This window comes from Pseudophryne corroboree, chromosome 5, assembly GCF_028390025.1.
Source record: "Pseudophryne corroboree isolate aPseCor3 chromosome 5, aPseCor3.hap2, whole genome shotgun sequence".
Classification (NCBI taxonomy): Eukaryota; Metazoa; Chordata; class Amphibia; order Anura; family Myobatrachidae; genus Pseudophryne; species Pseudophryne corroboree.
Genome location: NC_086448.1, coordinates 636309844 through 636336412, shown reverse-complemented (window position 1 = coordinate 636336412; position 26569 = coordinate 636309844). Strand labels below are relative to the sequence as shown.

Genomic DNA, 26569 nt, shown 5'->3' with positions numbered 1-26569 from the left:
TCTCCCCTTCTCTCTCTCTCTCCATTTCCCCCTTTCTCTCATCTCTCTCTGTCTCCCCCCTTCTTTCTCTCTCTGTCTCCTTCCTTATCTCTCTGTTTCCCCCTTGTCCTTCTCTCTGTCTCCTCATACGCTCTCCCTGTCTCCCCCCTTCTCTCTCTCTCTCTTCTCTCTCTCCCCTTCTCTCTCTCTCTCCCCCCTTTTCTGTCTCTCTCCCCCTTCTCTCTCTCTCTCCCCCTTCTCTCTCTCTATCCCTCTCTCTCTCTCCCCCCTTCTCTCCCCCCCTTTTCTCTATCTCTCCCCCCTTCTCTCTCTCTCTTCCTCCTCTCACTCTCTCTGTCTCCCCCCTTCTTGCTCTCACTCACCTTTCGATCTTTCTCTCTCATCCCCCTCTCCCTTCTCGCTTGCTCTCGCTCTGTCTCCCACTCTTCTCTCTCTCACTCTGTCTCCCCTTCTCTCTCTCTCCCCTTCTATTATATTTCTTCTATTTCTTTGTCTCCCACCCTCTCTCTCTCTTTTGTCTCCCCCTTTCTCTGTGTGTGGGTGTGTCACCCACCCTTCTTTCTCTCTGTCTACCCCTTTCTCTCTCTCACTCTTACACTTCTCGTGCTCTCTCTGCCCCTTCCCCCCTTCTCTCTCTCCCCTTTCCCTAATGTAAGTATGCCAGATAGGGTTAGGGTTAGGCTGCATGTGGGGAGAGTTAGGGTTAGGCTGAGGGAGGGTTAGGGAGAAAGTAAGGGGTTGAATTAGTTTACATACCAAGAAGTGTTGGGATTCTGACTGTTGGGATGCCACTGTTGGTATTCTGACCACCGGCATCCTCACGGTTGAATCCCGTACCCAACCCATAAAGGGGCACATATATGCATATGCACATACAGACATACAGAAGCACATACAGTCAGGGGCACATACGGACATGTTGCTCGGGGGTAGGTGCGACGAGGGGGTGGATCCCAGTGGCGGTAGTGATGGGCGGAGGTGCATGTGCATGCGATGTACTCAATTATTGAATTGCGAATTTGGCCGACATTATCACACTACATACGCGTCGTCAGATGTGGATGGTGATAAATCGGCCCCATAGCCAAATACACAGGCATAGGAACATATGGACATAGGGGAGCACATATGACATAATGACACTGCCGCAAAACTGGTAACACCCTCTGGTGGCACACAATAGGCCCTTCAGCAATTTCAGCTCCAGGCCTATGTGGACCTTAATCTGGCACTGGATGCTAGGGACGAGAGTATTATACTCCCGTTATATAAATCACTAGTGAGGCCTCACCTTGAATACTGTGTACAATTCTGGGAACCGTACTACAAAAAGGATATCCTGGAGCTAGAAAAGGTACAGAGGAGGGCGACCAAACTAATTAAGGGCATGGAGACGATGGAATACAAGGAAAGGCTTGAAAGACTAGGCATGTTTACATTGGAAAAGCGGAGACTAAGAGGGGATATGATCAACATCTACAAATATATAAGGGGACAATACACAGAGCTTGCGCGGGACCTGTTTTTGGTTAGATCAACACAGAGGACTCGTGGACACTCGCTCAGGTTAGAGGAGAGGAGATTCCGCACAATACGTCGTAAAGGCTTTTTCACGGTAAGGACAATACGTGTTTGGAATTCCCTGCCCGAGGGAGTTGTAATGGCGGAATCTGTCAACACCTTTAAGAATGGGTTAGATAAATTCCTATTGGATAAGGATATCCAGGGGTATGGTGCATAGTCATGCATTATAGTTACTATAAATTGGGATAAAATGCAACGGCTAACAGCAGCATCAGTCAGAAATTTTAGTCAAATCATCATGCATAGGAGACCACAAATAGGTTGAACTCGATGGACAATTGTCTTTTTTCAACCTCAGATACTATGTTACTATGTTACATGCAGTGTAATGTGAATTAGGTGCACTACATGCAGTGTAATGTGTATAAGATTGTGCTATTGTGTGGTGTCATTTGAATTGGGGTACTATTGTGTTGCCAGACCCCTTCCTTTTGAGACCACACTCCTTCAGCGTACTGTCCCTTTATAATGTATGGGAGGGAGGGTGCAAATTTATAGTTAGAAGGGTGGCGCCCAAGACATTAGTACTGCCCCTGACTGCAACTACAGACATTGGAGAGTGGCGGCTGAGAGAGAAGCTGGCCCTGGCAGCACAGCAGCAGTGAGAGGGACTGTTGGCAGTGAGGCATTGGTGTAGTTATAATGAGTGCAGGGTATGCTAGTCTCTCCTATGCACTGCCCGGTGACATCTTTGGAAAGATGGCACCTCACAGTGAAAGCACATACTCTGGTACTGTGCCAGAGCCTGAATATCACAGGGTGGAGGAGGAGAGGCCCGCTTGTGGCACACAAACAAAGTAAGATTTATGGCTGAGAGGGAACCCTGCTTAGAGGAGGGGGCTTACTGCACATGGGCCACCTCAGGTTTTATACTGTGCCAGTAGAAAAAACTGCCGAGGGTTTATGATAAAGTGAAGACATTTCTGAGAAATGAATCTTTGAAAACCATTGCCTACCAATGCACAAGATGAGGGAGGAGTTGCAGTTGTCTGTTAGTGAGTAGGATTCACAAATGGGGTCATTTTGATTCCTCCAACACACATATAAAAAGCATATGTTACATATCATTTAACATTCACATAATCCATATACAGCTTTATCAATAGAGAACACATATATATCAAAATGGATCTCTTGAGTATATGTAATACACGTAATTAATCCCAAAGCTATTTATTTTAATTTCATTTATGAAAAGCAACACGTGGGAATATAATAGATTTATGCAGCTGTTCTCCCTCTTGCCTTTAAATGCTAAATGCACTTTGCCACAGATGTGAGTGTACAGGTTCTTCATTTTTTACCATAATGCTCTTTGCCTATGGTTTCCATTTTATATGCACACCTGGGTTAAAATATGATGATAAATTGGATTCATAGATACTGTAGTAAGATGCATCATGGTATAGTATTGCATAGCCATTCATTTTCGTTTTAAGTTAAATGCAATGCACATACAATATTACAATTCTATATAATTTGTAATTTATAAAAATTTTCACCTACATTATGATACTTTAATTTTTATGATGTATCCAGCCTAACAGTCTCATAAAGAAATCCATCCAAACATTGGGTGTGCACTTCCAGTTGCCTAGAACTTCTCCTAGCTCACTGTGCAGTACTGTAGTATTAACCAATTACGATTCAGTGCTGCAGACACAGTATTTCTAAAAATATAACTAGTCAAAACTACATTAGAGAAGCGGTACATCCCCGTGACTAATATAAAGTTAAACCGGCAGGACCTGAGCTCTTGTACATGCCCCTGAGCGCCAGTATGCGGAGGGCTGTAAGTGAAAAGAAGCCCAGTATTTATTCTGGTATGCTAGCAATAGGGTGGTATTCAGTATGCCGGCTGTTGAGATCCCGGCGCTCAGTATACCAGCACCGGAATCCCGACACCCGGCATACCGACAACTCTTGGAGGTCCACAACCCCCCTGGAGGGAGAATAAATAGCGTGGTGCGCATAGCGCGCCACTGTGCCCCGCAGTGTGGCAAGCGCAGCGAGCCCGCAAGGGGCTAATTTGCGCTCGCCCAGCTGTCGGTATGCCAGCGGTTGGTATGCCAGTGGTCGGGATCCCGGCGCCGGTATGCTGTCCGCCGGGATCTCGGTCGTCTACATACCATACTACACCGCTTGCCATATTGCAATTGATTGTATTTTGAACATTCAAATGATACATTTACAACATTTTATTGAATTTATTCTTTGCACTAATCATCAATATAAGGATCATTTTGTTTTTATATGTCTACATATTTATAAATACTGTATATATATTGAATATATTATTTTCACTAATCATTAATATGCAGATCTTTTTAATAGACACAGCTTCAGTATATTAAAATTGGCCAGAATTAAGCTGCTGTGCAATAGTAATACAGAGGTAAGGTAATACTATTGTGAACAATTTATACACCGCACCTGACAGGTTATTTTATTAGAGACTATTTAAAAGCTTGATGTGGTCAGATCCACATTCAAATGTTAGGAAACTCCTCTTGAAATTCTGCATTCACCTCTGAACATACTGTACTGTGCTATTTCTATTTCTATTCACAGAGATATCAAAAAGGTCACAGTTCAATTTTCATATCAGTAAGTTCAGCAAAACAATTTTTAACATTTCTCAAATATTAGAACCTGTTAAAAAAAAAAACCAATACAAGAAAGTGAAGCTGTCTGAGCCTGCCCAAGATTCAAACACATTGAAGTAAAAATTTGATATTTTATTTTTTTTATATTTTTTTTTAATTGCGAATGGCTGACCCCCTAGAGTCCACTATAGCAACAAACTAATTAAATCATTTTACAGAGAATGCACGCAGATTCAGGAATTAACCCATGCTAATTTGACTGTTTTAAATCTTCATAAAAATCTGCCTATGGGATGTTGAACTAAACTGTATACAAAACTGATCTATAAATTGATAGGAAGCTAGTTGCCTAGGACTCAGGGGCGGATTGGGATGGAAAGCCAGCCCAGGAAACTTATGGAAGCAGCCCTAATGGGGACAGGGGCTAATGAAGGGTGGGGTCTGCTGGGGGTAGGATCCCTCCTTACAGGGCCTGATTCAGAGTTGGATGCAGTAGCCGCCTCATTTGGATCTTTTGCAGCAGCTGAATCTGCGACTTAAAGCTAATGCCGCTACAATGTACATCTGTGCATCTGAATGTGCAAGGACTGAGACACACACTTTCAGTGTCTACAGACGCTGCAATCATGCTTTGTGTGTTTTTAGATGCCACCATTGGTCACAACAGTGAAACTTTTACCAGCGTTATCCTAGGTGCAGATCATCCACCTGGTTATGACCTTCAATGTAAGCAAGTCAGCATATCTATACACAACCGCTTTCAACAACACGCCTGTACTATGATACATTTGCATCTGGTTAGCAAACCCACTGTAACTGTCTAGGAACACACATCACATTTCTAATAAACTTCTTGGTGTGTGCATCAAAATCTGTACTGCAACTCCGTGGGAATACCATCGGCACATATGCGTGGTGCAACGCAAATGCATGCACAGACACACTGACCCCCGCTGAAAAAAATAAACACATTATCCCCAAAAGGAAAAAATGAAACACATTGGCTCCCACAGGGAAAAAAACACATTAGCCCCCACAAGAGAGTAGAGGGCAGGCTGGGAGTAGTACTGGTGGGGAGCAGGGGCAGGCTGTGAAGTACTAGTGGTGGAGAACAGGGGGCAGGCTGTGAGTAGTAGTGGTGGAGAGCAGGGGGCAGGCTGGGAGCAGTAGTGATGGGGGCAGGGAGTAGCTGTGAGTAGTAGTAGTGGAGAGCAGGGGTCAGGCTGGGAGTAATAGAAGGGGGCGCAAGGGGGCAAGATTGGAGTAGCGGTTGGAAGAAGTGGGCAGGATGGGAGTAGTGGAGGGAAGAAGTGGGCAGGATGGGAGTAGTGGAGGGAAGAAGTGGGCAGGATGGGAGTAGTGGAGGGAAGAAGTGGGCAGGATGGGAGTAGTGGAGGGAAGTGGGCAGGATGGGAGTAGTGGTGGGAAGAAGTGGGCAGGATAGGAGTGGAAGGGACTCACTGAACAAGAATAGTTAGAATAAGCTGACCTCCTCTTTGCAGGTCCCAGACACAGTCGATCCCTCCATACTGACAGAAGGCTGACACAGGAAGGACAGCTTGAGTGTAAGCAACAGATCCCGCTTCTCCAGCAGCTAATACCCGTCTCTCCCTACATGGTCGTGGGGACAAGCCGCACCTCCACAACGAGAGAGAGGGGAGGTAGCGCGGCACATCTGATTCTCACTGAGCTTTTGCGCATGTGCCGAAGCTGTCTCCCAGTGCTACCTGAACAGAGCTGAGCTCCGATCATGGCAGCCGGCCAGCTAGCCTGGTAAAGGACCGGCCAAAGGGGGACTGGTCCAGCGTCCTGGTGTCCCAATCCACCCCAGCTTAGACTATACAGGGATCCCACATCACATGGGCACACGAGAAGCTTCTACAGATGTGTCCTCATGCAACTAGCCTCAATACACCATGTGGTGCTAGATGTCTGGTGTGAGTGGCCCAGCAGTTCCTGTGCAATTCTACTAGTGTTAGGTGTCATTTTACCCAAACACAGCAGGAGGCTGTGCTGATTCATTTGATATGTAACACTTGTAAATATGTGTGCAACTCAGTCTGTTCAAGAAGCACAAGGGGTCTTGGCCTGGAAAAAACTGTATCTGCTGAATCGTAGCACATCATATACAGATACAGACTCAGTCACACACAGATATACGGGTCTGGGACTCAGGATAGACAGCAAAAAGGTCGACAAACCTTAGGTCGACGCCAATTGGTCGACACACCTTAGGTCGACATGGACAAAAGGTCGACAGGAACAAGGTCGACATGGAAAAAGGTCGACATGAGTTTTTGTTGTTGTTTTTGTGTCGTTTTCTTCGTAGAGTGACCGGGAACCCCAATTAGTGCACCGCGTCCCCTCGCATGGCTCGCTTCGCTCGCCATGCTTCAGGCATGGTGCCTTCGCTCCGCTACTGCTTCGCTCGGCACAGATTACCGTTCCAATCGTAGTCCACGTGGATCGTTAAGTATGAAAAGGTTCCAAAAAAGAAAAAAATTGTGAAAAACTCATGACGACCTTTTTCCATGTCGACCTTGTTCATGTCGACCTTTTGTCCATGTCGACCTAAGATTTTTTCGACCAATTGGCGTCGACCTAAGGTTTGTCGACCTTTTTGCTGTCGATCTGGAGTCCGGATACCAGATATACATATCACATATAATCAGCATAGTCTCCTGGTGCATCCTAGATGCATTGCGAGTAAGAAACTTTATCAGTTAAAAAGACACAAAAAGTCACCTGTATATTATATCTGTCTATATTTTAAATATATTTAAATTGTCTACTAACCAGGTCTCCAGTTTCCTATTGGATGGGTGATTTATTGTATTTTATATTGTATACTGGTAAGTGGTAACTAGATGCTAACCATAAAGTGCCCCTTGTGTGAAAAACGTTGGGGAAAAGATCCCTGCTTTCAGGATGCTGACTACATTCAGTGTTAATAATGTCAGGTAGGGCTGTAGATTTGCTTGTCTGTGAGGGGAGGAAGGAACCTTTGTCTAATGACAGGGAATCTAAACTGAGTACAAGAGTCTCTAAAAAAAATCAAGTGGTCTCTTCTTAGATATGAGTGCATACTTAAAACAAACTTCCATTCTCATTATAAGGAGACACTTTACAGGAGTGCACAAAATGAGTTTTGCCGCACTGGGCATATAGGAGACCATCAGTTAACTCCTTAGGGGTATATTTAATTGAAGTCGAAAGCTGCCGTCTGTCGAAAAGATGGCAGTTTCCGATTTTTTTAGGTCGGAAGGGGTTCCGAACTATTCAATCTAACCCCAAATTATTCGATAAGTCGAGGAATTCGACTTGTCGAAAAGTACGTGGATCGGCGGAATAGCTGCCGATCCGCGTGCTTGGGTCGAAAACGAGGCCCCGTTTTCGACCATCTCAATTCGATTTTAAAAAAAGTCGAATTGAGATGCGGGAGCAGAGACGGGGGAGAGCCGCGGGCAGACGGGGGAGAGCAGCGCCGGATAATGTATCACAACCGCCGCTCACAGCAGCGTCCACCCGGCTCCAGCAAGCGAGACCTTACTTGCTGGAGCTGGGTGGACGCTGCTGTGAGCAGTGGCTGTGATGCGGGAGCAGAGACGGGGGAGAGCCGCGGGCAGACGGGGGAGAGCAGCACTACAGCAGCGTAGCCGGAGGCTGTGTCACAGCCGCCGCTCACAGCAGCGTCCACCCGGCTCCAGCAAGCGAGGTCTCGGCTCCAGCAATCGAGGTGACACATCCTCCGGCTACGCTGCTGTAGCGCTGCCCTCCCCCGTCTGCCCGCGGCTCTCCTCCGTCTCAGCTCCCGCATCTCAATTCGATGGGGGAGAGCTGTGGGCAGACGGGGGAGAGCAGCGCCGGAGGATGTATCACAGCCACCGCTCACAGCAGCGTCCACCCGGCTCCAGCAAGCGAGACCTCATTTGCTGGAGCCGGGTGGATGCTGGCGTGAGCAGTGGCTGTGATGCGGCAGCAGAGACGGGGTAGAGCCGCGGGCAGACGGGGGAGGGCAGCGCTACAGCAGCGACTATAGCAGCGTAACCGGAGGATGTATCACAGCCGCCGCTTACAGCAGCGTCAACTCGGCTCCAGCAAGCGAGACCTCGCTTGCTGGAACTGGGTGGACGCTGCTATAGCCGCTGCTGTTTCGCTGCTCTGCCCGCGGCTTTCCCCCGTCTCTGCTCCCGCATTACAGCCACCGCTCACGGCAGCATCCACCTGGCTCCAGGAAATGAGGTCTCGCTTGCTGGAGCCGGGTGGATGCTGCTGTGATACATCCTCCGGCGCTGCTCTCCCCCGTCTGCCCACGGCTCTCCCCCGTCTCTGCTCCCACAGCTCAATTCAATTTGACTGACCAAAATAAGAAAAAAAAACATCATATTTATATTGGAATATGTGTGCAAGTGAAAATGAAGACAGATGGCCTCAGCACAGGGCTGTGAAAACCCTCAGCCAACAATCTTTCTTTTTATGTTTTATAAATATAAAATAGCTGTTATTAAAAATTAAGGTTGTAGTGGAATGGGGTCAATTCAGTTAGGGGCGAAGAGGGTGAGCATAAACACCAGCAACGTCAGCAAAACTCACCACCCTTGCTGCCCAGTTCCACCCCAGAATCGCTGATCATCTGTGAATCCATCAGTACTGTGTGTCATATACAGTAGCCGCACTTACTCGTGGGTGCAAGAATATCGCAGACAATTGAATTGACCAATAGGAATGCTAGACCTAGAAGAGTGCTAAAATTCACAATAATCCATTTTCTCTGTACTGAACACACTGAAGTGAATGTGGAACACTCACATTATATAGGACCACTTACTCTCATGAAACGTTACATGAAGTGTCTTCAGAGCGCAAGAACTCCCTTGTTGTTGAATGATCTCTGAATTATCTCTTTTCAGCTCCATTTCTTTGTATGGAGAGATTTAAGTGCTATGAACAGTAACACTTTTTAGCTGGAAATGTACTAGCACAGAGGTTCCCAAACGCAGTCTTCAGGGAACCCCAAATGGTCCAGGTTTTAAATGTATCCATGCTTGGCCACAGGTTACTTAATTAGCACCTAAGTCAATTTGATTTAACCATCTGTGCTGAGCCATGGATATACCTAAATCCTGGACTGTTGGGGTGCCTTGAGGACCACATTTGGGAACCTCTGCACTAGCATATGAAATGCCTGTGTGACACTACCTCTCATTGTACTATAATAATAATAATAATAATCATCATCATCATCATCATTTTATTTATATAGCTCTCTGTCTCCAACAGGACTCCCATCAAAAACAAAGCATATAATACAGAAGCTGTTAGTAAGAAAGCAATAGACAAGGCACACAGACATAAAAAGAAAACCTTGAGCACAAAGTAAGCATAATGCAGAGATGGTGTAGGCATTTTTTTGGTAATAACTTTCATGGGTGCAAGACGCCTGATAAACTTTTGCATGGAGTTTAGTGGTAAAGTGAACATTGTAGAGGTATGATAATCTACAGTACTTCATACCTCCCAGCATGACCCTCTCCAGGAGGGACACAATGCTCTGCTTCTGGACTTCCCTCTTAATTTATAATTGCCAGCACCTGTAGTGAAACACCTTTCTTATCCATTAACCTGTTCAACACAGGTGCCAGCAATCATACATTAGGGAAAAAGTCCAGAAGCAGAGCATCGTGTCCCTCCTGGAGAGGGTTATGTTGGGAGGTATGGTACTTTGAGGAAAATACTACAAGGCTGGGCATTCATGGGCTGATTCTGATTTGGGATCAAAACAAAAAAACAAAACAAGCAACGTTGTTTCTGGAACAAACCATGTTGCAATGAAAGAGGTGAAAATACATATATTGCATGTAGCCCACAAATCATACTTGCCTACCTGACCCTCTCCATGAGGGAGAAAATGCTCTGTTCCTGGACTTTCCTGGTAATGTATGATTGCCATCACCTGTGGTGAGCTAGTTAATTGATAAGAAAGGTGTTTCACCACAGGTGATGGCAATCATACATTACCAGGAAAGTCCAGGAACAGAGCATTTTCTCCCTCATGGAGAGGGTCAGGTAGGCAAGTATGCCACAAATGCTGGGCAGCTTTAATTGTGCCATACAATTTATATATGAGTTAGGTCACACCCCTCTCAACTTTAAATCTCTCAGCATATTATAAATCTGCCAAACCTGCCATGCAGCATGATTTTACCAACATTTAAAGCTGCTTGATCTTTTCTGCTTCACTCCAAATTCAGAATCAGTATTTTATAGTGGATTCCTAGGTAAAGGGTTAAGTTTAATGTTATTGACTCCTATACTGCTTGCATTTAAATACTGTTAACATATAATTATATATTTTTTAACAAATTATACTTAACAACGTAACAAACATGGCTATTATTTCTGTAATAAACAGCTGTATTATCTAAATAAAGGGGAAGCTTTCGATATCCCGGCGCTCAGCATACCGGCGCCGGGATACCAACAACTATACACCCTCTTGGATTGTCCAAGACACCCCTGGAGGGAGAATAAATAGCGTGGCATGCATACCGCGCCACCGTGCCCGCAAGGTGCTCTTTTGCACTCGCCCCACTGCAGGTATTCCAGCGGTCGGGATCTCGGCGCCGGTATGCTGGGTGCAGGGATCCCGACAGCCGGGATATCGTAGTAGACCCAAATAAAGGTCCCTTTAGCAACAGGTTCTATGAGAAAAACAGTAACATAGAATACACGTCTTTTATAGATATCATATACTGTATGTAAATAATAGTGCACCAACGGGCCCAGCTTCTGTGTTTTAGAACTGTAATAAATAGTGATAGCATAGCTAGTTGGGACATTTTTAAGTTTATTATTAGTTTTCGCCAGGTATACACAATATCTATATACTGTACATATCTAATTAGTCATTAAAATATATTTATGATTGAGGTTGTTAATAATAGTTTTACTAGTGGTATTTTACTATTAAATCATTATAGTGTATACAAGTGTTAATAATACCCTTTTATTTCTATGAACAAGACAAAACTAGTAAAGTTTCTATTGTATATGTCTTTATTTCATACAATCACCTAATACATAATTTATTTATTTTTTAAACAAAAAAAACAACAACACCGTTAACACCTTTATCACTATATTATACATTTAGGTGAATATAGGAAGTAGGAGGTTTTGGTATAACGTCACTTTGATAATTGTCTGATATCAGAACATCTTTCCCCTTCACCACCTGCTCACATTAATGTCACACATAAAACAAGCGATAAAATACTAAACATCAAAAATGCCAGCCTGCAGTGCAAATGCCACTTTCCGCTGTTTTGAGCCTTTTTTTTTTTAATTACATCTGTTTATATGTGAAAAGATATGGTTTCTGGGTAAAGATGGTGGCACTTGTGAGATGTTGCACCTTTTGATGGATGTCAGTGTTTCAGCTTGTGATGTAAGCAGATGATCCAATCAGGACTGTCCTTCAAGAATAGGTGATACCGTAGATGCAGTTATGCTGTGCTTGAGGTCATGACCTTGTCATAATAATCATGACTTGTTTTGTGGGATCAAATATTTATATAAGGCATGAATGTGTTTTCAGTAGTGCTGTCTGGTTAGTGGGCTGCTGCAAAGGCATACCTTTCAAGAACCCAGCTGTCAGGATCCCGGCAGTCGAAATACCAACGCTGGAATCCCGACACCCGTCAGAACCCTGACCAGGTCAGCATCCCGACAGCCGGGATCCCAAAGGTAAGTATAGCTGGGAGGGTTAGGAATTGGCTGCAGGGGCAAGGAGGGTGGGAGGTTTAGGTGTCACCCAAGGGTGATTAGGGTTAGGCTGGGATGATGGGGGGTGGAGTTAGGAATAGGCTGAGGGGAGTGGGGGTTAGGGTTAGTCACCACCAGGGTGGGGGGTTAGGTTTAGGCACTAAGGAGAGAGGTTAAGGTTTGGCACTAATGAAGGATGTTAGGGTTAAGCTGCAGAAAGAGAGGGTTAGGGTTAGGGGGGCAAGGGGGAAGGTAGAATACTTACCTCCCCCCTGTTGGGGTCGTGACCATCGGGATGCCGTCCGCTGGGATTGCTTACCGATCCTGCTGCAAAGCCCTTTTCTTCACAAGAGAAATTGATTTTTTCATCTCTGGAGTAATGGAGGTCTTTACTTGGCCTACATTGTCATACATGGATAAAACAAATGTTTGTACTGTATAATAGGAAAAATCAAATCACTTCTGAAAAATAATATTTATTACATAATGATTTCATAATATAAACCTCAATCATTCATTAATAGGTCAATTCAATTAGGTGTGAGTGATGTACAATTGCAGCAGCATAGAGATGCCAGTAACAGTACAGCAACCTACCACAAGACTCGAGGAGTTTTGTAAGCAGCCCTATAGGGGGATACCTTAAGTGCCACATATGCATGCACTTACTTGGAGCAGACCTGCCCATAATTGAATCAATCCCTGAATGTATACTTAATAAACTAAATATAGAACTTTTAGCAATACTGTACACCAAATCAACAAATATTTATTAGGACATAGTAATGTGTTAAATAAGTTCAATATTTACCACATATTAAGTCATTAATATATTTGATAAAGCAGATTACAAACACCAATATATTTTTTTTTACTTTTTGGAATAATTTAAATGGATCAACAACCTGTTCAGATTGATGCATGAAAAAAATATTTTACAGTGAAGTATTAATTATATTAAAACATAACTAGTAATAATATTTTCTTCAGGTTTTTGGCTTAAGAATTATCAAAGTTGAATCTTGCACTTCTGTGATATTTTCACTAAGGCATCTCGGAAACTTTTGTGGCACAGAGGATAGATAATGGGATTCACTGAAGAGTTAATCCACAACATCCAGCTTGTAACTTGGTTCCAATAAGATTCAACACAGTCATCGTGACAAGTGGCACGGATAGTCTGGAGAAATGTGTATGGTGCCCAACAGATCCCAAATACACATACCAGAACTGTAAGTGACTGTGCCACTTTCTTATCCCTGGAAAGCTTCATAGCAGACACACCATCTCCCAAGGTGTTAGATGTCTGAGATATATTAAGTTGTGTTTGTGTTCTTAGCTCTCTTCTTTGCACTATGTTTGATATAATAGCTGGTCCACAAGATATTGTATTCTCATGTGGTGCACATGGAGCTGCCAGTGTACAAATCTGACTTCTCTTTCTGCTTCGCATTCTAAGGTTCCAGTAGATACTGAGGTTAAAATAAGAAATGCTTGTTAATGGCAGAAAAAAGTCAAAGGTTGATGCTCCAAGAAGAAAGTACCAGCTGTAATAATATCCAGCAACACACATGCCTTCAGGAATCAGGGGATCACCATTCAGATATTCCCAAAATATAATGGCTGGGCTGTAAAGAAGGAAGGACAGTACCCAAACTGCAGTCATCTTAGCAGCAGTCTGACTGTGGTTGGTCTGCTGAGAACGATACATCACCTACCCAGTATGAGAATAAAGAAATCAGACTGTTAGCTTTAACTTATAAAGTAATTCTCCTAATAAATAATATGTATTTTTAATAGAGATGTGCAGGTTCGGATTTACACGGATTTACTCCCATCTCAAAACAGCATCTTATTAGCTATCCGGCTGTCACGTGTTTTGGATAACCAATAAGAAAAATACTGATACTGTAAATCCAAACTTGAGCTAATTTGGCGTTAAGAACTGAGTAAATCTGAACCTGTACATCTCTAATTTTTATAAATATTTGGTCAACATATGTGACGAATGCCTTCAACAAAATCTCATGTTAACATTATTTTATATGGCTAAGAATATGTAAAGAAAAATCTACTGCAAAGCTACTGCATATACCTGGCCCGAACTGGTCATTTGACAAATGCCAGAAGGACCGATGGTCTGTTGGGCTGGTCCGGCCACAGGTGAGGCCCCCCTGACGGATGGCAGGCCCCCGTGAGCCATGGCCATGCCCTCTGTTTGTGCACGCTCCCCACTCTTCATGGCGCTCACACTGACATGCTAGGGCTGTGAAGTAGCCATAGTCCGTTCCTGGTATACACACACCATGAACTTTCCTATTGTGAAGAATATCAGTCCGTACAGTATACACTTACATTTCAGGTATTCATTTATAAATCCAGTCTAATCCAGGCACAAACTGACTTTATACAGAGTGGGGTGTAATAAAGAGGGTGACAGCCCATGCTCTATTGCATTGTAATGCAGTTGCAGAGGATAGAGTTGGTGGGGTATGCAGCCATTATGCCGACATTCAGAATGTTGACATGGACATAATGTCAACATAATAATGTCGACACTGAATGGCAACATGCACAATGTCGAAAGTACATGTTAGTGTTATGTTTAAGAATCGGGTCAAGGTTAGGTTTAGGGTTAAGGTTAGGCTGCAGATAGAGTCAGGGCTCTAACTGCAGCCTAAACGCCCTAAACACCCTAAAAATGCTATGTCAACATGCCAACGGTCAACAAGCACAGTGTTGACATTATGACCATGTTGACATTGTGAATATCGATGTATCCTGTGTTGACATAGGTTCATGTCATTTTGTACCACACCCGCTGGTGGTAAACTACAGTAATGTGGTCGGAAGTATAAAAAAGTAAGCACTGTAATGTAAATTCCCAGCCTCATACATATAAAAACAGCATTCAGCACTCTCTTCAGTAGTACTTAATATAGTGTAGCTAGAAAAATGTCAGTGATTGAAATATGAAGTCTCCTAAACACAGCAGTGACACCTGGCTCAGCTGGTCACATTCACACTAACAGCTACTGTAGTAAATGTTTCCAGGGTGGGAAAGAACATGCATAAGACGGGGTGTGAATGGAGTAGTACACGATACGTACAGCAAGAGTGATAGAAAGGAATCGGTCATAACTGATGAGGACAATATTAAACACTGAAGCAGTGCACATGAGGTTGTCAGCTATTAGCCACACTTTGCAGAGAAAGTGCCCAAGCGTCCACTTGCCAGTCACAATGTATGTGGCACTCACTGGTATACAGAATGCACCTTATGAACGTAAAAGAGGAAATTAGTATATTACTAGTATTATAATAGCTTACCTTTATATAACAATTAGGCTTAATGAATGGCATGCAAAACGAAAGGTACAGTATTTAAAGAGACATCATTTTATTTCTCTAGTGAATTTTAAATCTCTGACACTGTCTAGCTAATATATTCTTATTTTATTGATTCAGAATTGTTGTGATTCAGAGTTGCACACAAAGCGGATATCCACTTGTATTCAGAGTCGGCTACATATATGTGACCAGTGGTGCTCAGAAAGGGTCGATTACACTCAACATCCCACTCCTCCCTATCCTGACCACCAACCAGTGCCCACCCTATGCGGTGTGCTATTTTTTACATTTTTGCACAAAGGGGGCCTGCCTACACCTCCCCAAGTTGGCCACACACCCTCACAGTACCCGGGCACTGTCACATAAATCTAAATATGCAATATACACATTTTGATGATAATGTTAAACATACAGTTCCTGATTCAGAACTGCATGTCAATTCGGCCACATTGTGTGTTTGGAAATAAATGTTCATATTTGCTTATATACAGAGTTGGCCGTATATATGCCTACCATCACTCTATCGGCACGTATTGCACCAGCACTGTGCCTGGTGCAAGAGATCCATCTGAAATCAGATTGATCTGTGTGTTCACTGAACTCTGAAAAGCCCCCAATTCTGCCTGCACACCGACATACACTAGGAACACTTACCCTATGTATAAATGTCCAATTAATGCCAATCAGTGCAAGTGGAGATGTGGCTGAGAGGCGTACAACTCTGATTCGCACACATTGCACAAAGTGCTTGGCTCGGACACACGTGCAGTGTCAAAAATCACAAGCTCCATCTGCATACAGGACATCTGCGCAACTGTGAATCAGATCCACAATGTTTCCTGCTATTTTTGCAATCTTTCTGTTGTTCGACATACCATTAAATGATGATGGTTTATTTTAAATAAAAAATGGTAGTATTATTATTATTATTATTATTATTATTATTAACAGAGAACCAGCTGCTTTTATTGGTTTATTCTAAGCCAAATAAAATGTCAACGTTAAAAAGACCTCAGTGACTGTATAAAACCTTTTAAGTGGATGGGGGAAGCATTGAGTGACACATGTATTTCTGGCTAGACTATTGTCCATGCTACACTCACCCCTTATCTGTAATCGTGATCTATATATCTGTCTCACAGGCACTTCTCACAGGCACTTTCAGATTTAAATAGTAATAGAAGCCAATAAACTTACCGATGAATAAATCACAGATGGCCAGATTGAGGAGGAAGAAGTTACTCTGGTTTCTAAGTCTTTTGTCAATAATAAAAGCTAAAATAACAACAGTATTGCCAAAAACAGTCACAGTGGTTATCAGAGGTATGAAGATGTATAGGAAAATCAGCGTGCCCTCAGAGAAATCAGATTCCTTGTCATACTCAGAAGAATTGCTTTCACTAATGTTTCCAAAATAGATTTCTTCCATTGTGAAATGTACAGTGCTGCATACATGAGCATGCTTGTATACTATGTATTGCTGAATTAGGAACAATATAACTTTTTAATAGGATTAGACCCAATTTGCAGGATCTTTAATATTTTAGAAGAACCGCAAGATACATTATTGTACTATTTGTCCTTGCAAAATTCAAGTTCTAGTTCTATGCAGGTAAAAGCTGCTCTGTTAACAACTCACAGTGCAATGGAATATGATCAGTGCCCTGTTAAGCTGCATCATTTTATAGCCTAACATTATTGTGGATTGGAACCGTGTGGGCTTCATGATGTCACAAAACAGCATTGACTATAATTCTTTATTTTGCTTATGTTGTTACCATAGTGTATAAATGTGAAAAAAAAGAATATTATTTGCAGAGTTATGTATATTGACCTATTATTTCCCTTGTGCAATTTATAGTCCCATTTCGTTCATTATTATAATTATAGTCCCAGTGATGATTTATACAGTGTGCCTGCGGTGAAATGATGTATGCTTGGCAGTTTGGTCCATTTAGCTCATTAAAGCCAAGCAAGACATGGCAATAACTGAAAAAGAGTAAGGGGAATAGTTATTATAAAATGCAGCAAACCCCTGAATACTAGTAATCCTTATCGCCGCCTATCGTGACAATAAGGTTTCTTTATTTTCTTGACTGTTCATAATATAAATTGCCAGGACATAGCTAGCAGCCTGTCCCGGTGTCCACCAAATGACCCCCTTGTAGCTACCACGCATGCGCAGCTTTCAAGGGATGCCCGTGCAGTTTGGTAATGAACCATGATGCTCAGCAGGATCTAATGGACATGATGCACAGCTGGGGATAATGTAGCCCACTGGCAGGTTCCTCAGTGCAGACAGTTCTTTAGATGGTGTTAGCCCATGCAGGCAGGATCCACAAAGCTATGGGGACGGCTGCTGCGAGGGCTAGCGTATGAAAAGCGCCCTGACACTCATGTGTCAGGGGGCAGGCAGATAGCTAGCAATGGACGCTGGTTGGCGCTGGAATCTGGGGGGCAGGCTGATCCATCACTGCTGTCCTGTGCTACAGTGCTTCACCCCGGTGGCTACCCGCTGACTCCCGGATGGCATTTGGAGGTGCAGTTGGTGTTGGTTAGTTTTGGACTGCACAGCAGCTTCAGCTTCACAACTGCCACTGGTCATTGGGTTAACACTGATAATGTTGACATTCATAATGTCGAACCATGTTGACAGTTATAATGATGACATTATTAAAATGTTGACCGGCAACTTATCAAAATTACAAGGGGGAAGGGGGGAGCAGGGGAGATATTTGCACAGGACTAATTGAATATAAATGTAGTATACTGTACAGTTGGTGCCAACTACACCCTTTAACGATGCCCCTACACATTTAACGATGTGCCACTGAGGTGCCCGACGGTCTATACGGTGAACGGACGACCCGGCGGCGGGCGAGTGACAGGGGGAGTGAAGTTTCTTCACTCCTTGACGTCACCCGGCCCCATAGCCCTGCATGCTAATATGGACGATATGGTCCATATTGGCTTGCAGGCATAAACGACCCGACACCAACGATGAACGACCGTGGGGCCACGCATCGTTCATCGTTCGTGCCTACACATTGAGCGATATGAACAATTTCTCGTTCATTACTGAATGAGATTGTTTATATCCGCCGCACACATCAGCAAGTGTGTAGGGCCCATTTGTCACATAGGATGAGAGGGAAGTACTATATCTTTGTGTTGGTAGTGCCCCCAAGAGTCAAAATAATGTTATACTCCAAAAAGGAACGAAAGAAGAGACACCTTTTGTGGGGGCACACTTTGTGTATTTAGATTAATTGTAGTTAAAACAAAACCTTTATTAAGGATTCTTAAAAAAAATGTCAGCTTATTATCTCTTTTCAAATTGGACTGTTATCATGAAAATACATTTATTATATCTTTAGTGTCTCAATGCATTTTCATAATAAAATATTTTATCTTCAGGCTCAGGTGTCATCTTTATTGGGTGAAAATATTCCATGCACAAAAGTAATTCTTAACTTTTCTAAATATTTCTTATTTATTCCACTGAACATAAAAATAAAACAATCAATGTCAATTGTATAAAGATCAACTGTTATTATTGTACACAGGTACGGTAAGTAGAATAATTCAATATTGGAAAATCCTATTTAATAATATAATTCAGATAAGTGGTTCTTTCCACGGGTTCGGTATGGTATCCGGCCACACGGAATGCCGAAGGTAAGTATACCGACACTGGCATCCCGAGCAGTGGAATGCCAGCAGGGGGGTGAGCGGAATAAAGCTTCTTGTGGGTTTGCTGCGGTTGCCACGCTGCGGGCTTCACCACAGGTTCTAATCTCCCTCTATGAGTGTCGCGGACACCCATAGAGGGGGAATCACCTACCTTGCCGGTATATCGGCGGCGGTATGCTGCCCCAGTCAGGATCCCAACGTCGGTATTGTGATAGCCGGAATCCCAATATGCGGTATGCTGACCGCATACTCTTTCCACAGTAATGGGCATATTTATTACACTCTGCATCTCAGATGTGGATGGGATGTGATAAATTTACCCAAATCCACAATGTGATATTTTAATACATCGCAAAAATTTATCAAGTATTGCATGCAGGGTCAGAGCTTGTGAGAAAGCTCTGTCTCTGTGAATCCTCTTGCAGTAATTCTCGGAGCATTCTTCGTGAAAAATACCCTGAGCAAGTAAGCATTCATTTTTTTTCCCTAACTTTTTTTTTTTTACACAGTGATTAGTCCGTATCTATCAGACACACATGGCTGATATCGGGCTGGATCCGCTGAGGATCCGCTGCCAGCAGGCAGAGAAGGGTAACTGGAGAGAAGCCGGGCTCCCTCCAGTATTTTTTTACAATTTCATTTTAATAATTTTTTTGCAGATCACATTTCCCATTACAAGTATGGGAAATGTGATCTGGTTACTAAACAAATGTCAATTTATGGGCTTGGAGGAGAATTTTGTGACTTCTCCTCCAATTGCCCATTAGTATATTCAGGTGATACTAAATCAATGTGAAAAGAGTGTGAAAACAACCTTTTTCATATTATTTTAGTAAACATAATGTTAATAAATATTCCAGTAACTGTATTTCACTCTCTGTCATGGTTTATAAGAAATACAAGATAAATCTGAGCAACGGTGCTTGTTGGTCTCAGAGATAGAGCTAGACAGCCTAGATGATTGATGCACCAAGAGACGACCCTAGCCAATTTGATGTCCTAGGCAAGATTATGGATAGTGTCCCTAGTACCGCTGCTAGTTCCACTTCCACAGCAGCAGTCAAGAACACCCATCACCCCTCACTCATAGTAATCCTTATCCACAGAGCCGTAACTGGACATTTCGATGCCCTGTGCCAGCAAGAGAATTGGTGCACCCATATCTTAAATAGGGACAGCGGACGCCTTCAGTGTGCGCAAACAAAAAGAGGATTTAATCTTGCTGGGAAGGGGGCGTGGCCACACAATAGTATCCCCAATTCAAATTACCCCCCACAGTAGTGGAACCTTATTCACATTGCTTTGAAATTACACCATATTGCTCCTTATTCACATTACACCACACAGTAGTGCCCTTTATAAATATTACACCACACAGTAGTGCATCTTACACACATAATGCTACACAGTAGTAGCACCCCACATACACATAATGCCACACAGTAATGCCCCTTACACATTATGCCATATATTACTAATGCCCTCACACATAATGCCACACAGTAATTCCCCTTGTACATTATGTCACACATTAGTAATGCCCTTATACACATAATGTCACACAGTAATACCCCTTGTACATTATGCCACACGTGCGGCGGACGGGAGGTGATGTGTGCCTGAGACACAGAGCTCACTCCCTCCGCAGAAACTACAGGGGACAGGATTGAGGTGCAGGAAAGCCAGAGCCTGAACCTCAGGTACTGCAGGATGGCTAAAGCTGGCCACTTGAAAAGAGAAGAAGTACGGAGATACAGCGGTGCCGCAGGAGGGGGCCCCCTCTGATAAGTATTACCTTACCTGCATTATTGTATTGTTTTTCTTCTTTTCTCTCTCCCCCTTCCCTTGATTTGAATTACCAATCACTGTTCTGTAACTGTTCTGACGTGAATATTGTTTTTCTTCACAGCTAGGCAATAGTACTGTATTGTATAGCATAGGTTGTATTGTTTTTCTTTTCTGAAAGTAACAGGGAGTTAGCGTTTATTAAAAATATGGGTGGGGTCGTGATTGAAAATCTCACTCAGTGCATGACGTGCAAAATGTATGCGCACCTGGAGCAACCATCTCAGTGTGAATACATCTGCGCGAGTTGTGTGCGAATGGTTGCCCTGGAAGCCCAGGTAACTGATCTACAGCAAACCGTTACGTGACTGAGGGGTATTCACAATCTCCAGCAGAGCTTAGATAGAACGGTGGAGGAGTTGCAGGGGGGACACCGGTAGATGAGGACGAACAGGTAGCCAGCTGGGTCACGGTTAGAAGGAAGAAAAAGAGGGGGAGGCACGACATCTCTGAACTACCAAACCCCACCAAATTCGCCGGATTGGACGAAGATTCGGTGGTTGATAGTGAGGAAATGACGGAGCTGGAGGAGACCGTTCCCTCTTGCAACCGGAGGAGCGGTCCCTCTGGCACAGATGGGAAAAAAGATAGTGAGGTACTGAGACAGATTGTGGTGGTAGGGGATTCTATAATTAGAAAGACAGACAGGGAAATCTGCTACCGGGACCATGATTGCAGTACAGTCTGTTGTCTCCTGGGTGCTCGGGTAAGGCACATCGTGGACCGGGCAGACAGATTGTTAGGAGGGGCTGGGATCGACCCGGCGGTCTTGATGCATGTTGGCACCAACGACAAAGTTACTGGAAGGTGGGATGTCTTTAAGAAAGATTATAGGGAATTAGGCAAGAAACTTAAGGCAAGGACATCTAAGGTAATATTCTCTGAATTATTTCCCGTGCCACACTCTAGCCCAGAGAGGCAGAGGGAGATTAGGGAGGTAAATGTGTGGCTTAGAGACTGGTGTAGGAAAGAAGGGTTTGTGTTCCTGGAACATTGGGAGGACCTCTCAGTCAGGCGCCATCTTTTTTGTCATGATGGATTGCACCTGAATGAGGAGGGGGCAGCAGTGTTGGGAGGAAGGATGTTTAGAGGGTTGGAGGAGTTTTTAAACTAGGGGAGGGTTTAGCTAGAAACTATGGGTCATGCAGTGAGAATAGTACGGATGGAGGTAATGAACTAAATGGGGGTGGAGAAGGGGGGAGGGTAAGAGCAGCCGCAAGTGCCCTAACATGGGTAGTATTAAGGGTATTACCAAGGGTATTGCTAAAACATTAACTAATGACGATTATGGGTCATTGTTACTGAATATAGAAAATGAAGTACCTAACATAAGGGGAAATACTTATCTTAATTGGATGTATGTAAATGCTAGAAGCCTTGCAAGTAAAAAGGGGGAACTAGAAGTCCTTGCAGCAAGCAAACAGTATGATATTATAGGCATTACTGAAACTTGGTGGGACGAATCTCAGGATTGGTCAGTCAATCTAGAAGGGTATACATTGTTTAGGAGAGACAGTGGTGGGGGGGTTGTTTTTATGTAAAGCCGTTTTTAAAACCTGTTATATGTGAAGATATTCATGAGGGTACTGTAAATACTGTTGAGACGTTGTGGGTAAAAATTGCATGCGGGGGGAAAGGGAACAACAAAGAAAGTATTGTAGTTATGCTACAAGCCGCCTGGTATTACTGTGTCTGACGAGGAATTGTTGCTGAAGCAAATTGAAAAATCGTCAGGAGCAGGAGACGTAATAGTGATGGGAGACTTTAACTATCCGGAGATAAGCTGGACAAATGATTAATGTGATACTGTTAAGATAATATGTTTTTAAACATGTTAAATGATAACTACTTACTTCAACTAATCGAGGAACAACTAGGTACAATGCAATCCTAGACCTGGTATTAACAAACAATGGGAAATTTATATCAAATGTTATACAGTAGTAGGGGAGCCCGTAGGAAACAGCGACCACAATATGGTCACTTTCAATATCAGTTTTCATAAGCAGTCCTATATAGGCTCAACTAGTACTTTAAAGTTTACCAAAGCCAACTTTGACATGATGAGGGAAGTTTTAAGGGACATTGAATGGGAAATTTTGTTTAAAGGAAAAAATACTACGGAGAAATGGGAGGTGTCAAAATCGCTGCTGGATGAGATTACTCGTAAATTTATTCCCTTGGGCAGCAAACAAAGGCTAAAAATTCCAAACCAGTATGGATTAATAATAAGATTAAGGAACTAATAGGCAAAAAAAAAATTGAACTTTCAAAAAATGGCTTGTAACAAAATATGCAAAAAAGAAATAAGAGCTGCTAAAGTAGAAACTCAAAAGCTAGTAGCCAAGTAAAGTAAATCAAACCCCCACATTTTGTTTAATATAGCAACAGCAAAAGATTAAAGAAGAAGAGTATAGGCCCATTAAAAGACAGGCTGGGAGTCTTAATCAAAAACGATAATGACATAGTGGATAAATTAAATTAGTTTTTCTCATCAGTATTCACGAGAGGACCTGATGCAGGAAGTAACAAACAACCTCAATAAAGATAATGTCCCACTGCTAAGTGCCTATTTAAGCGAGGAGGAAGTCTGTGACTGATTAAAAAAAACTAATATTAATAAGTCACCTGGTCCCCACAGTATTCACCCAAGGGTTCTCATAGAGCTTCACTCTGAACTAGCAAGACCACTATTTACGATCTTCAATGACTCACTTACATCAGGCATGGATCCCAAAGACTAGCGTATAGCGGAGATAGTGACGATATTCAAAAAGGGGAGTAAAGCTGAACCAGGTAACTATAGACCAGTTAGTCTTACATCTATAGTGGGGAAACTACTGGAATGTATTCTAAGGGATAGTATACAGAAGTTCCTTGAAACCAATAAGGTTATTAACAAGAACCAACATGGTTTTGTGAAGGATAGATCATGTCAAACAAACTTACTAAGCTTTTATGAAACAGTTAGTGCAAACCTTGATCACGGTAAGGAGGTGGATGTAATCTTTTTAGACTTTGCTAAAGCGTTTGACACAGTACCGCACATGAGAATTATCTATAAATTACAAGAACTTGGGCTAGGGAGCACAATATGCACTTGGGTTAGTAATTGGTTGGATAATAGGGATCAGTGCGTTGTGGTAAATGGAACTTTTTCAAATTGGACAAAAGTACTAAGTGGTGTGTCACAAGGGTCTGTACTTGGACCACTATTGTTCAACATTTTTATTAACGATCTAGCAGTAGGTCTAGAGAGCATGGTGTCAATTTTTGCAGTCGATGCCAAACTGTGGCTCTCATTCCGAGTTGATCGCTCACTAGCTACTTTTAGCAGCCATGCAAATGCAGAGTCGCTGCCCACGGGGGAGTGTATTTTTGCTTTGCAAGTGTGCAAACGCCTGTGCAGCCGAGCGGTACAAAAACATTTTGTGCAGAACAAGACTAGCCCTGTAGTTATTCATCCTGTGCGATGAATCCAGCGATGGAGGCCCCGGAATTGACGTCAGACACCCGCCCTGCAAACGTCTGGACACGCCTGCATTTTCCCAACCACTCCCGAAAAACGGTCAGTTGACACACATAAACGCCCTCTTCCTGTCAATCTCCTTGCGATCGGCTGTGCGAATGGATTCTTCGCTAGAACCATTGCACAGCAACGATGCTCTTTGAACCCCTATGACGCACGTGCACTTTGCGGTGCATACGCATGCGCAGTTTTGCCATTTTTTACCTGATCTCTGCGCTGCGAAAATCGGCAGCGAGCGATCAACTCGGAATGACCCCCAGTGTAAGGTTATAAATTTGGAGACTGATGCTGAGTCTCTCCAGAATTATTTAGCTAAACTGGAATCATGGGTAGCAAAATGGAGAATGAGTTTCAATACAGATAAGTGCAAGAGAATGCACTTTGGTAGCAAGAACAAAAATAACACACACACACTAAATGGGATGAATTTAGGGGATTCTGTACAGGAAAAAGACTTAGGTGTTCATAAAGATAGCAAACTGAGCAGCAGTACCCAAAATAGGATTGCAGCAAAGAAGGCAAACAAGGTATTAGCATGCATTAAGCGGGGAAATGATGCAAGGGATGAGATTGTTATACTCCCATTATATAAATCCCTAGTGAGACCACATCTTGAATACTGTGCACAATTTGGGCACCATACTACAAGAAGGATATCCTGGAGCTACAAAAGGTTCAGAGGCGGGCGACTAAACTAAGCAGAGGAATGGAGACGCTGGAATACCAGGAAAGACTTGCAAGGCTAGGCATGATTACACTGGAAAAGAGGAGATTAAGAGGGGACATGATCAACATTTATAAATATATAAATGGACAATAAACAGAGCTAGCGGGGATCTGTTTTTTTTTTTTTATAGAGCTAATTTTTTATTCACAGAAAAAAGGTCAGATACAGATAATAACTGTGCAGGTAGTCAATCGTAGTAGAAAGCATGGGATACAGATACATGGCAACATGGCAACATAGAATCAGTCTAGTACATATATAATACAGTTCCCAAGGTCAATATTAAGACCTTGCAAGAATAAATGGTCAGCATAAGAAAGAAAAAACCTGTATACAAGCGTGTCAGAGACCAAAATAAATTTTCAAGTGCAACCTGGCAAATGAAACTAACATTCGCCAAAAAACAGCAAAATAACAAAACAAAAGTAAGAAAAAATAAGATTTTACTCACCGGTAAATCTATTTCTCGTAGTCCGTAGTGGATGCTGGGAACTCCGTAAGGACCATGGGGAATAGCGGCTCCGCAGGAGACTGGGCACAATTAAAGAAAGCTTTAGGTCACCTGGTGTGCACTGGCTCCTCCCACTATGACCCTCCTCCAAGCCTCAGTTAGGACACTGTGCCCGGACGAGCTGACATAATAAGGAAGGATTTTGAATCCCGGGTAAGACTCTTACCAGCCACACCAATCACACTGTATAACTCGTGATACAATACCCAGTTTAACAGTATGAAAACAACTGAGCCTCTCAACAGATGGCTCAACAATAACCCTTTAGTTAACAGTAACTATGTACAAGTATTGCAGACAATCCGCACTTGGGACGGGCGCCCAGCATCCACTACGGACTACGAGAAATAGATTTACCGGTGAGTAAAATCTTATTTTCTCTGACGTCCTAGTGGATGCTGGGAACTCCGTAAGGACCATGGGGATTATACCAAAGCTCCCAAACGGGCGGGAGAGTGCGGATGACTCTGCAGCACCGAATGAGAGAACTCCAGGTCCTCCTCAGCCAGGGTATCAAATCTGTAGAATTTTGCAAACGTGTTTGCCCCTGACCAAGTAGCAGCTCGGCAAAGTTGTAAAGCCGAGACCCCTCGGGCAGCCGCCCAAAATGAGCCCACCTTCCTTGTGGAATGGGCTTTTACTGATTTAGGATGCGGCAGTCCAGCCGCAGAATGCGCCAGCTGAATTGTGCTACAAATCCAGCGAGCAATAGTCTGCTTAGAAGCAGGAGCACCCAGCTTGTTGGGTGCATACAGGATAAATAGCGAGTCAGTTTTCCTGACTCTAGCCGTCCTGGAAACATAAATTTTCAAGGCCCTGACTACGTCCAGCAACTTGGAATCCTCCAAGTCCCTAGTAGCCGCAGGCACCACAATAGGTTGGTTCAAGTGAAAAGCTGATACCATCTTAGGGAGAAACTGGGGACGAGTCCTCAATTCTGCCCTATCCATATGGAAAAT

General features: G+C 43.2%; 1 protein-coding gene and 1 long non-coding RNA gene across 2 annotated transcripts in view; one reads left to right on the top strand and one right to left on the bottom strand.

The window, feature by feature from the left end:
- The first annotated feature begins 4126 nt into the window (after positions 1 to 4126).
- On the top strand, positions 4127 to 17813 carry LOC134928181 (uncharacterized). The gene is made up of 4 exons (XR_010177847.1): positions 4127 to 4191; positions 9471 to 9566; positions 12945 to 13186; positions 13414 to 17813. It is a non-coding gene; the product is annotated as an uncharacterized LOC134928181 (long non-coding RNA).
- The window catches only part of LOC134928179 (histamine H3 receptor-like), a 66678-nt gene continuing 53062 nt past the window's right edge, over positions 12954 to 26569 (bottom strand). The window contains exon 3 of the mRNA XM_063923618.1: positions 12954 to 13668. Coding sequence (XP_063779688.1) covers positions 12964 to 13668 — 705 coding nt within the window. The 3' untranslated portion in view covers positions 12954 to 12963. The remainder of the gene's footprint in view (positions 13669 to 26569) is intronic.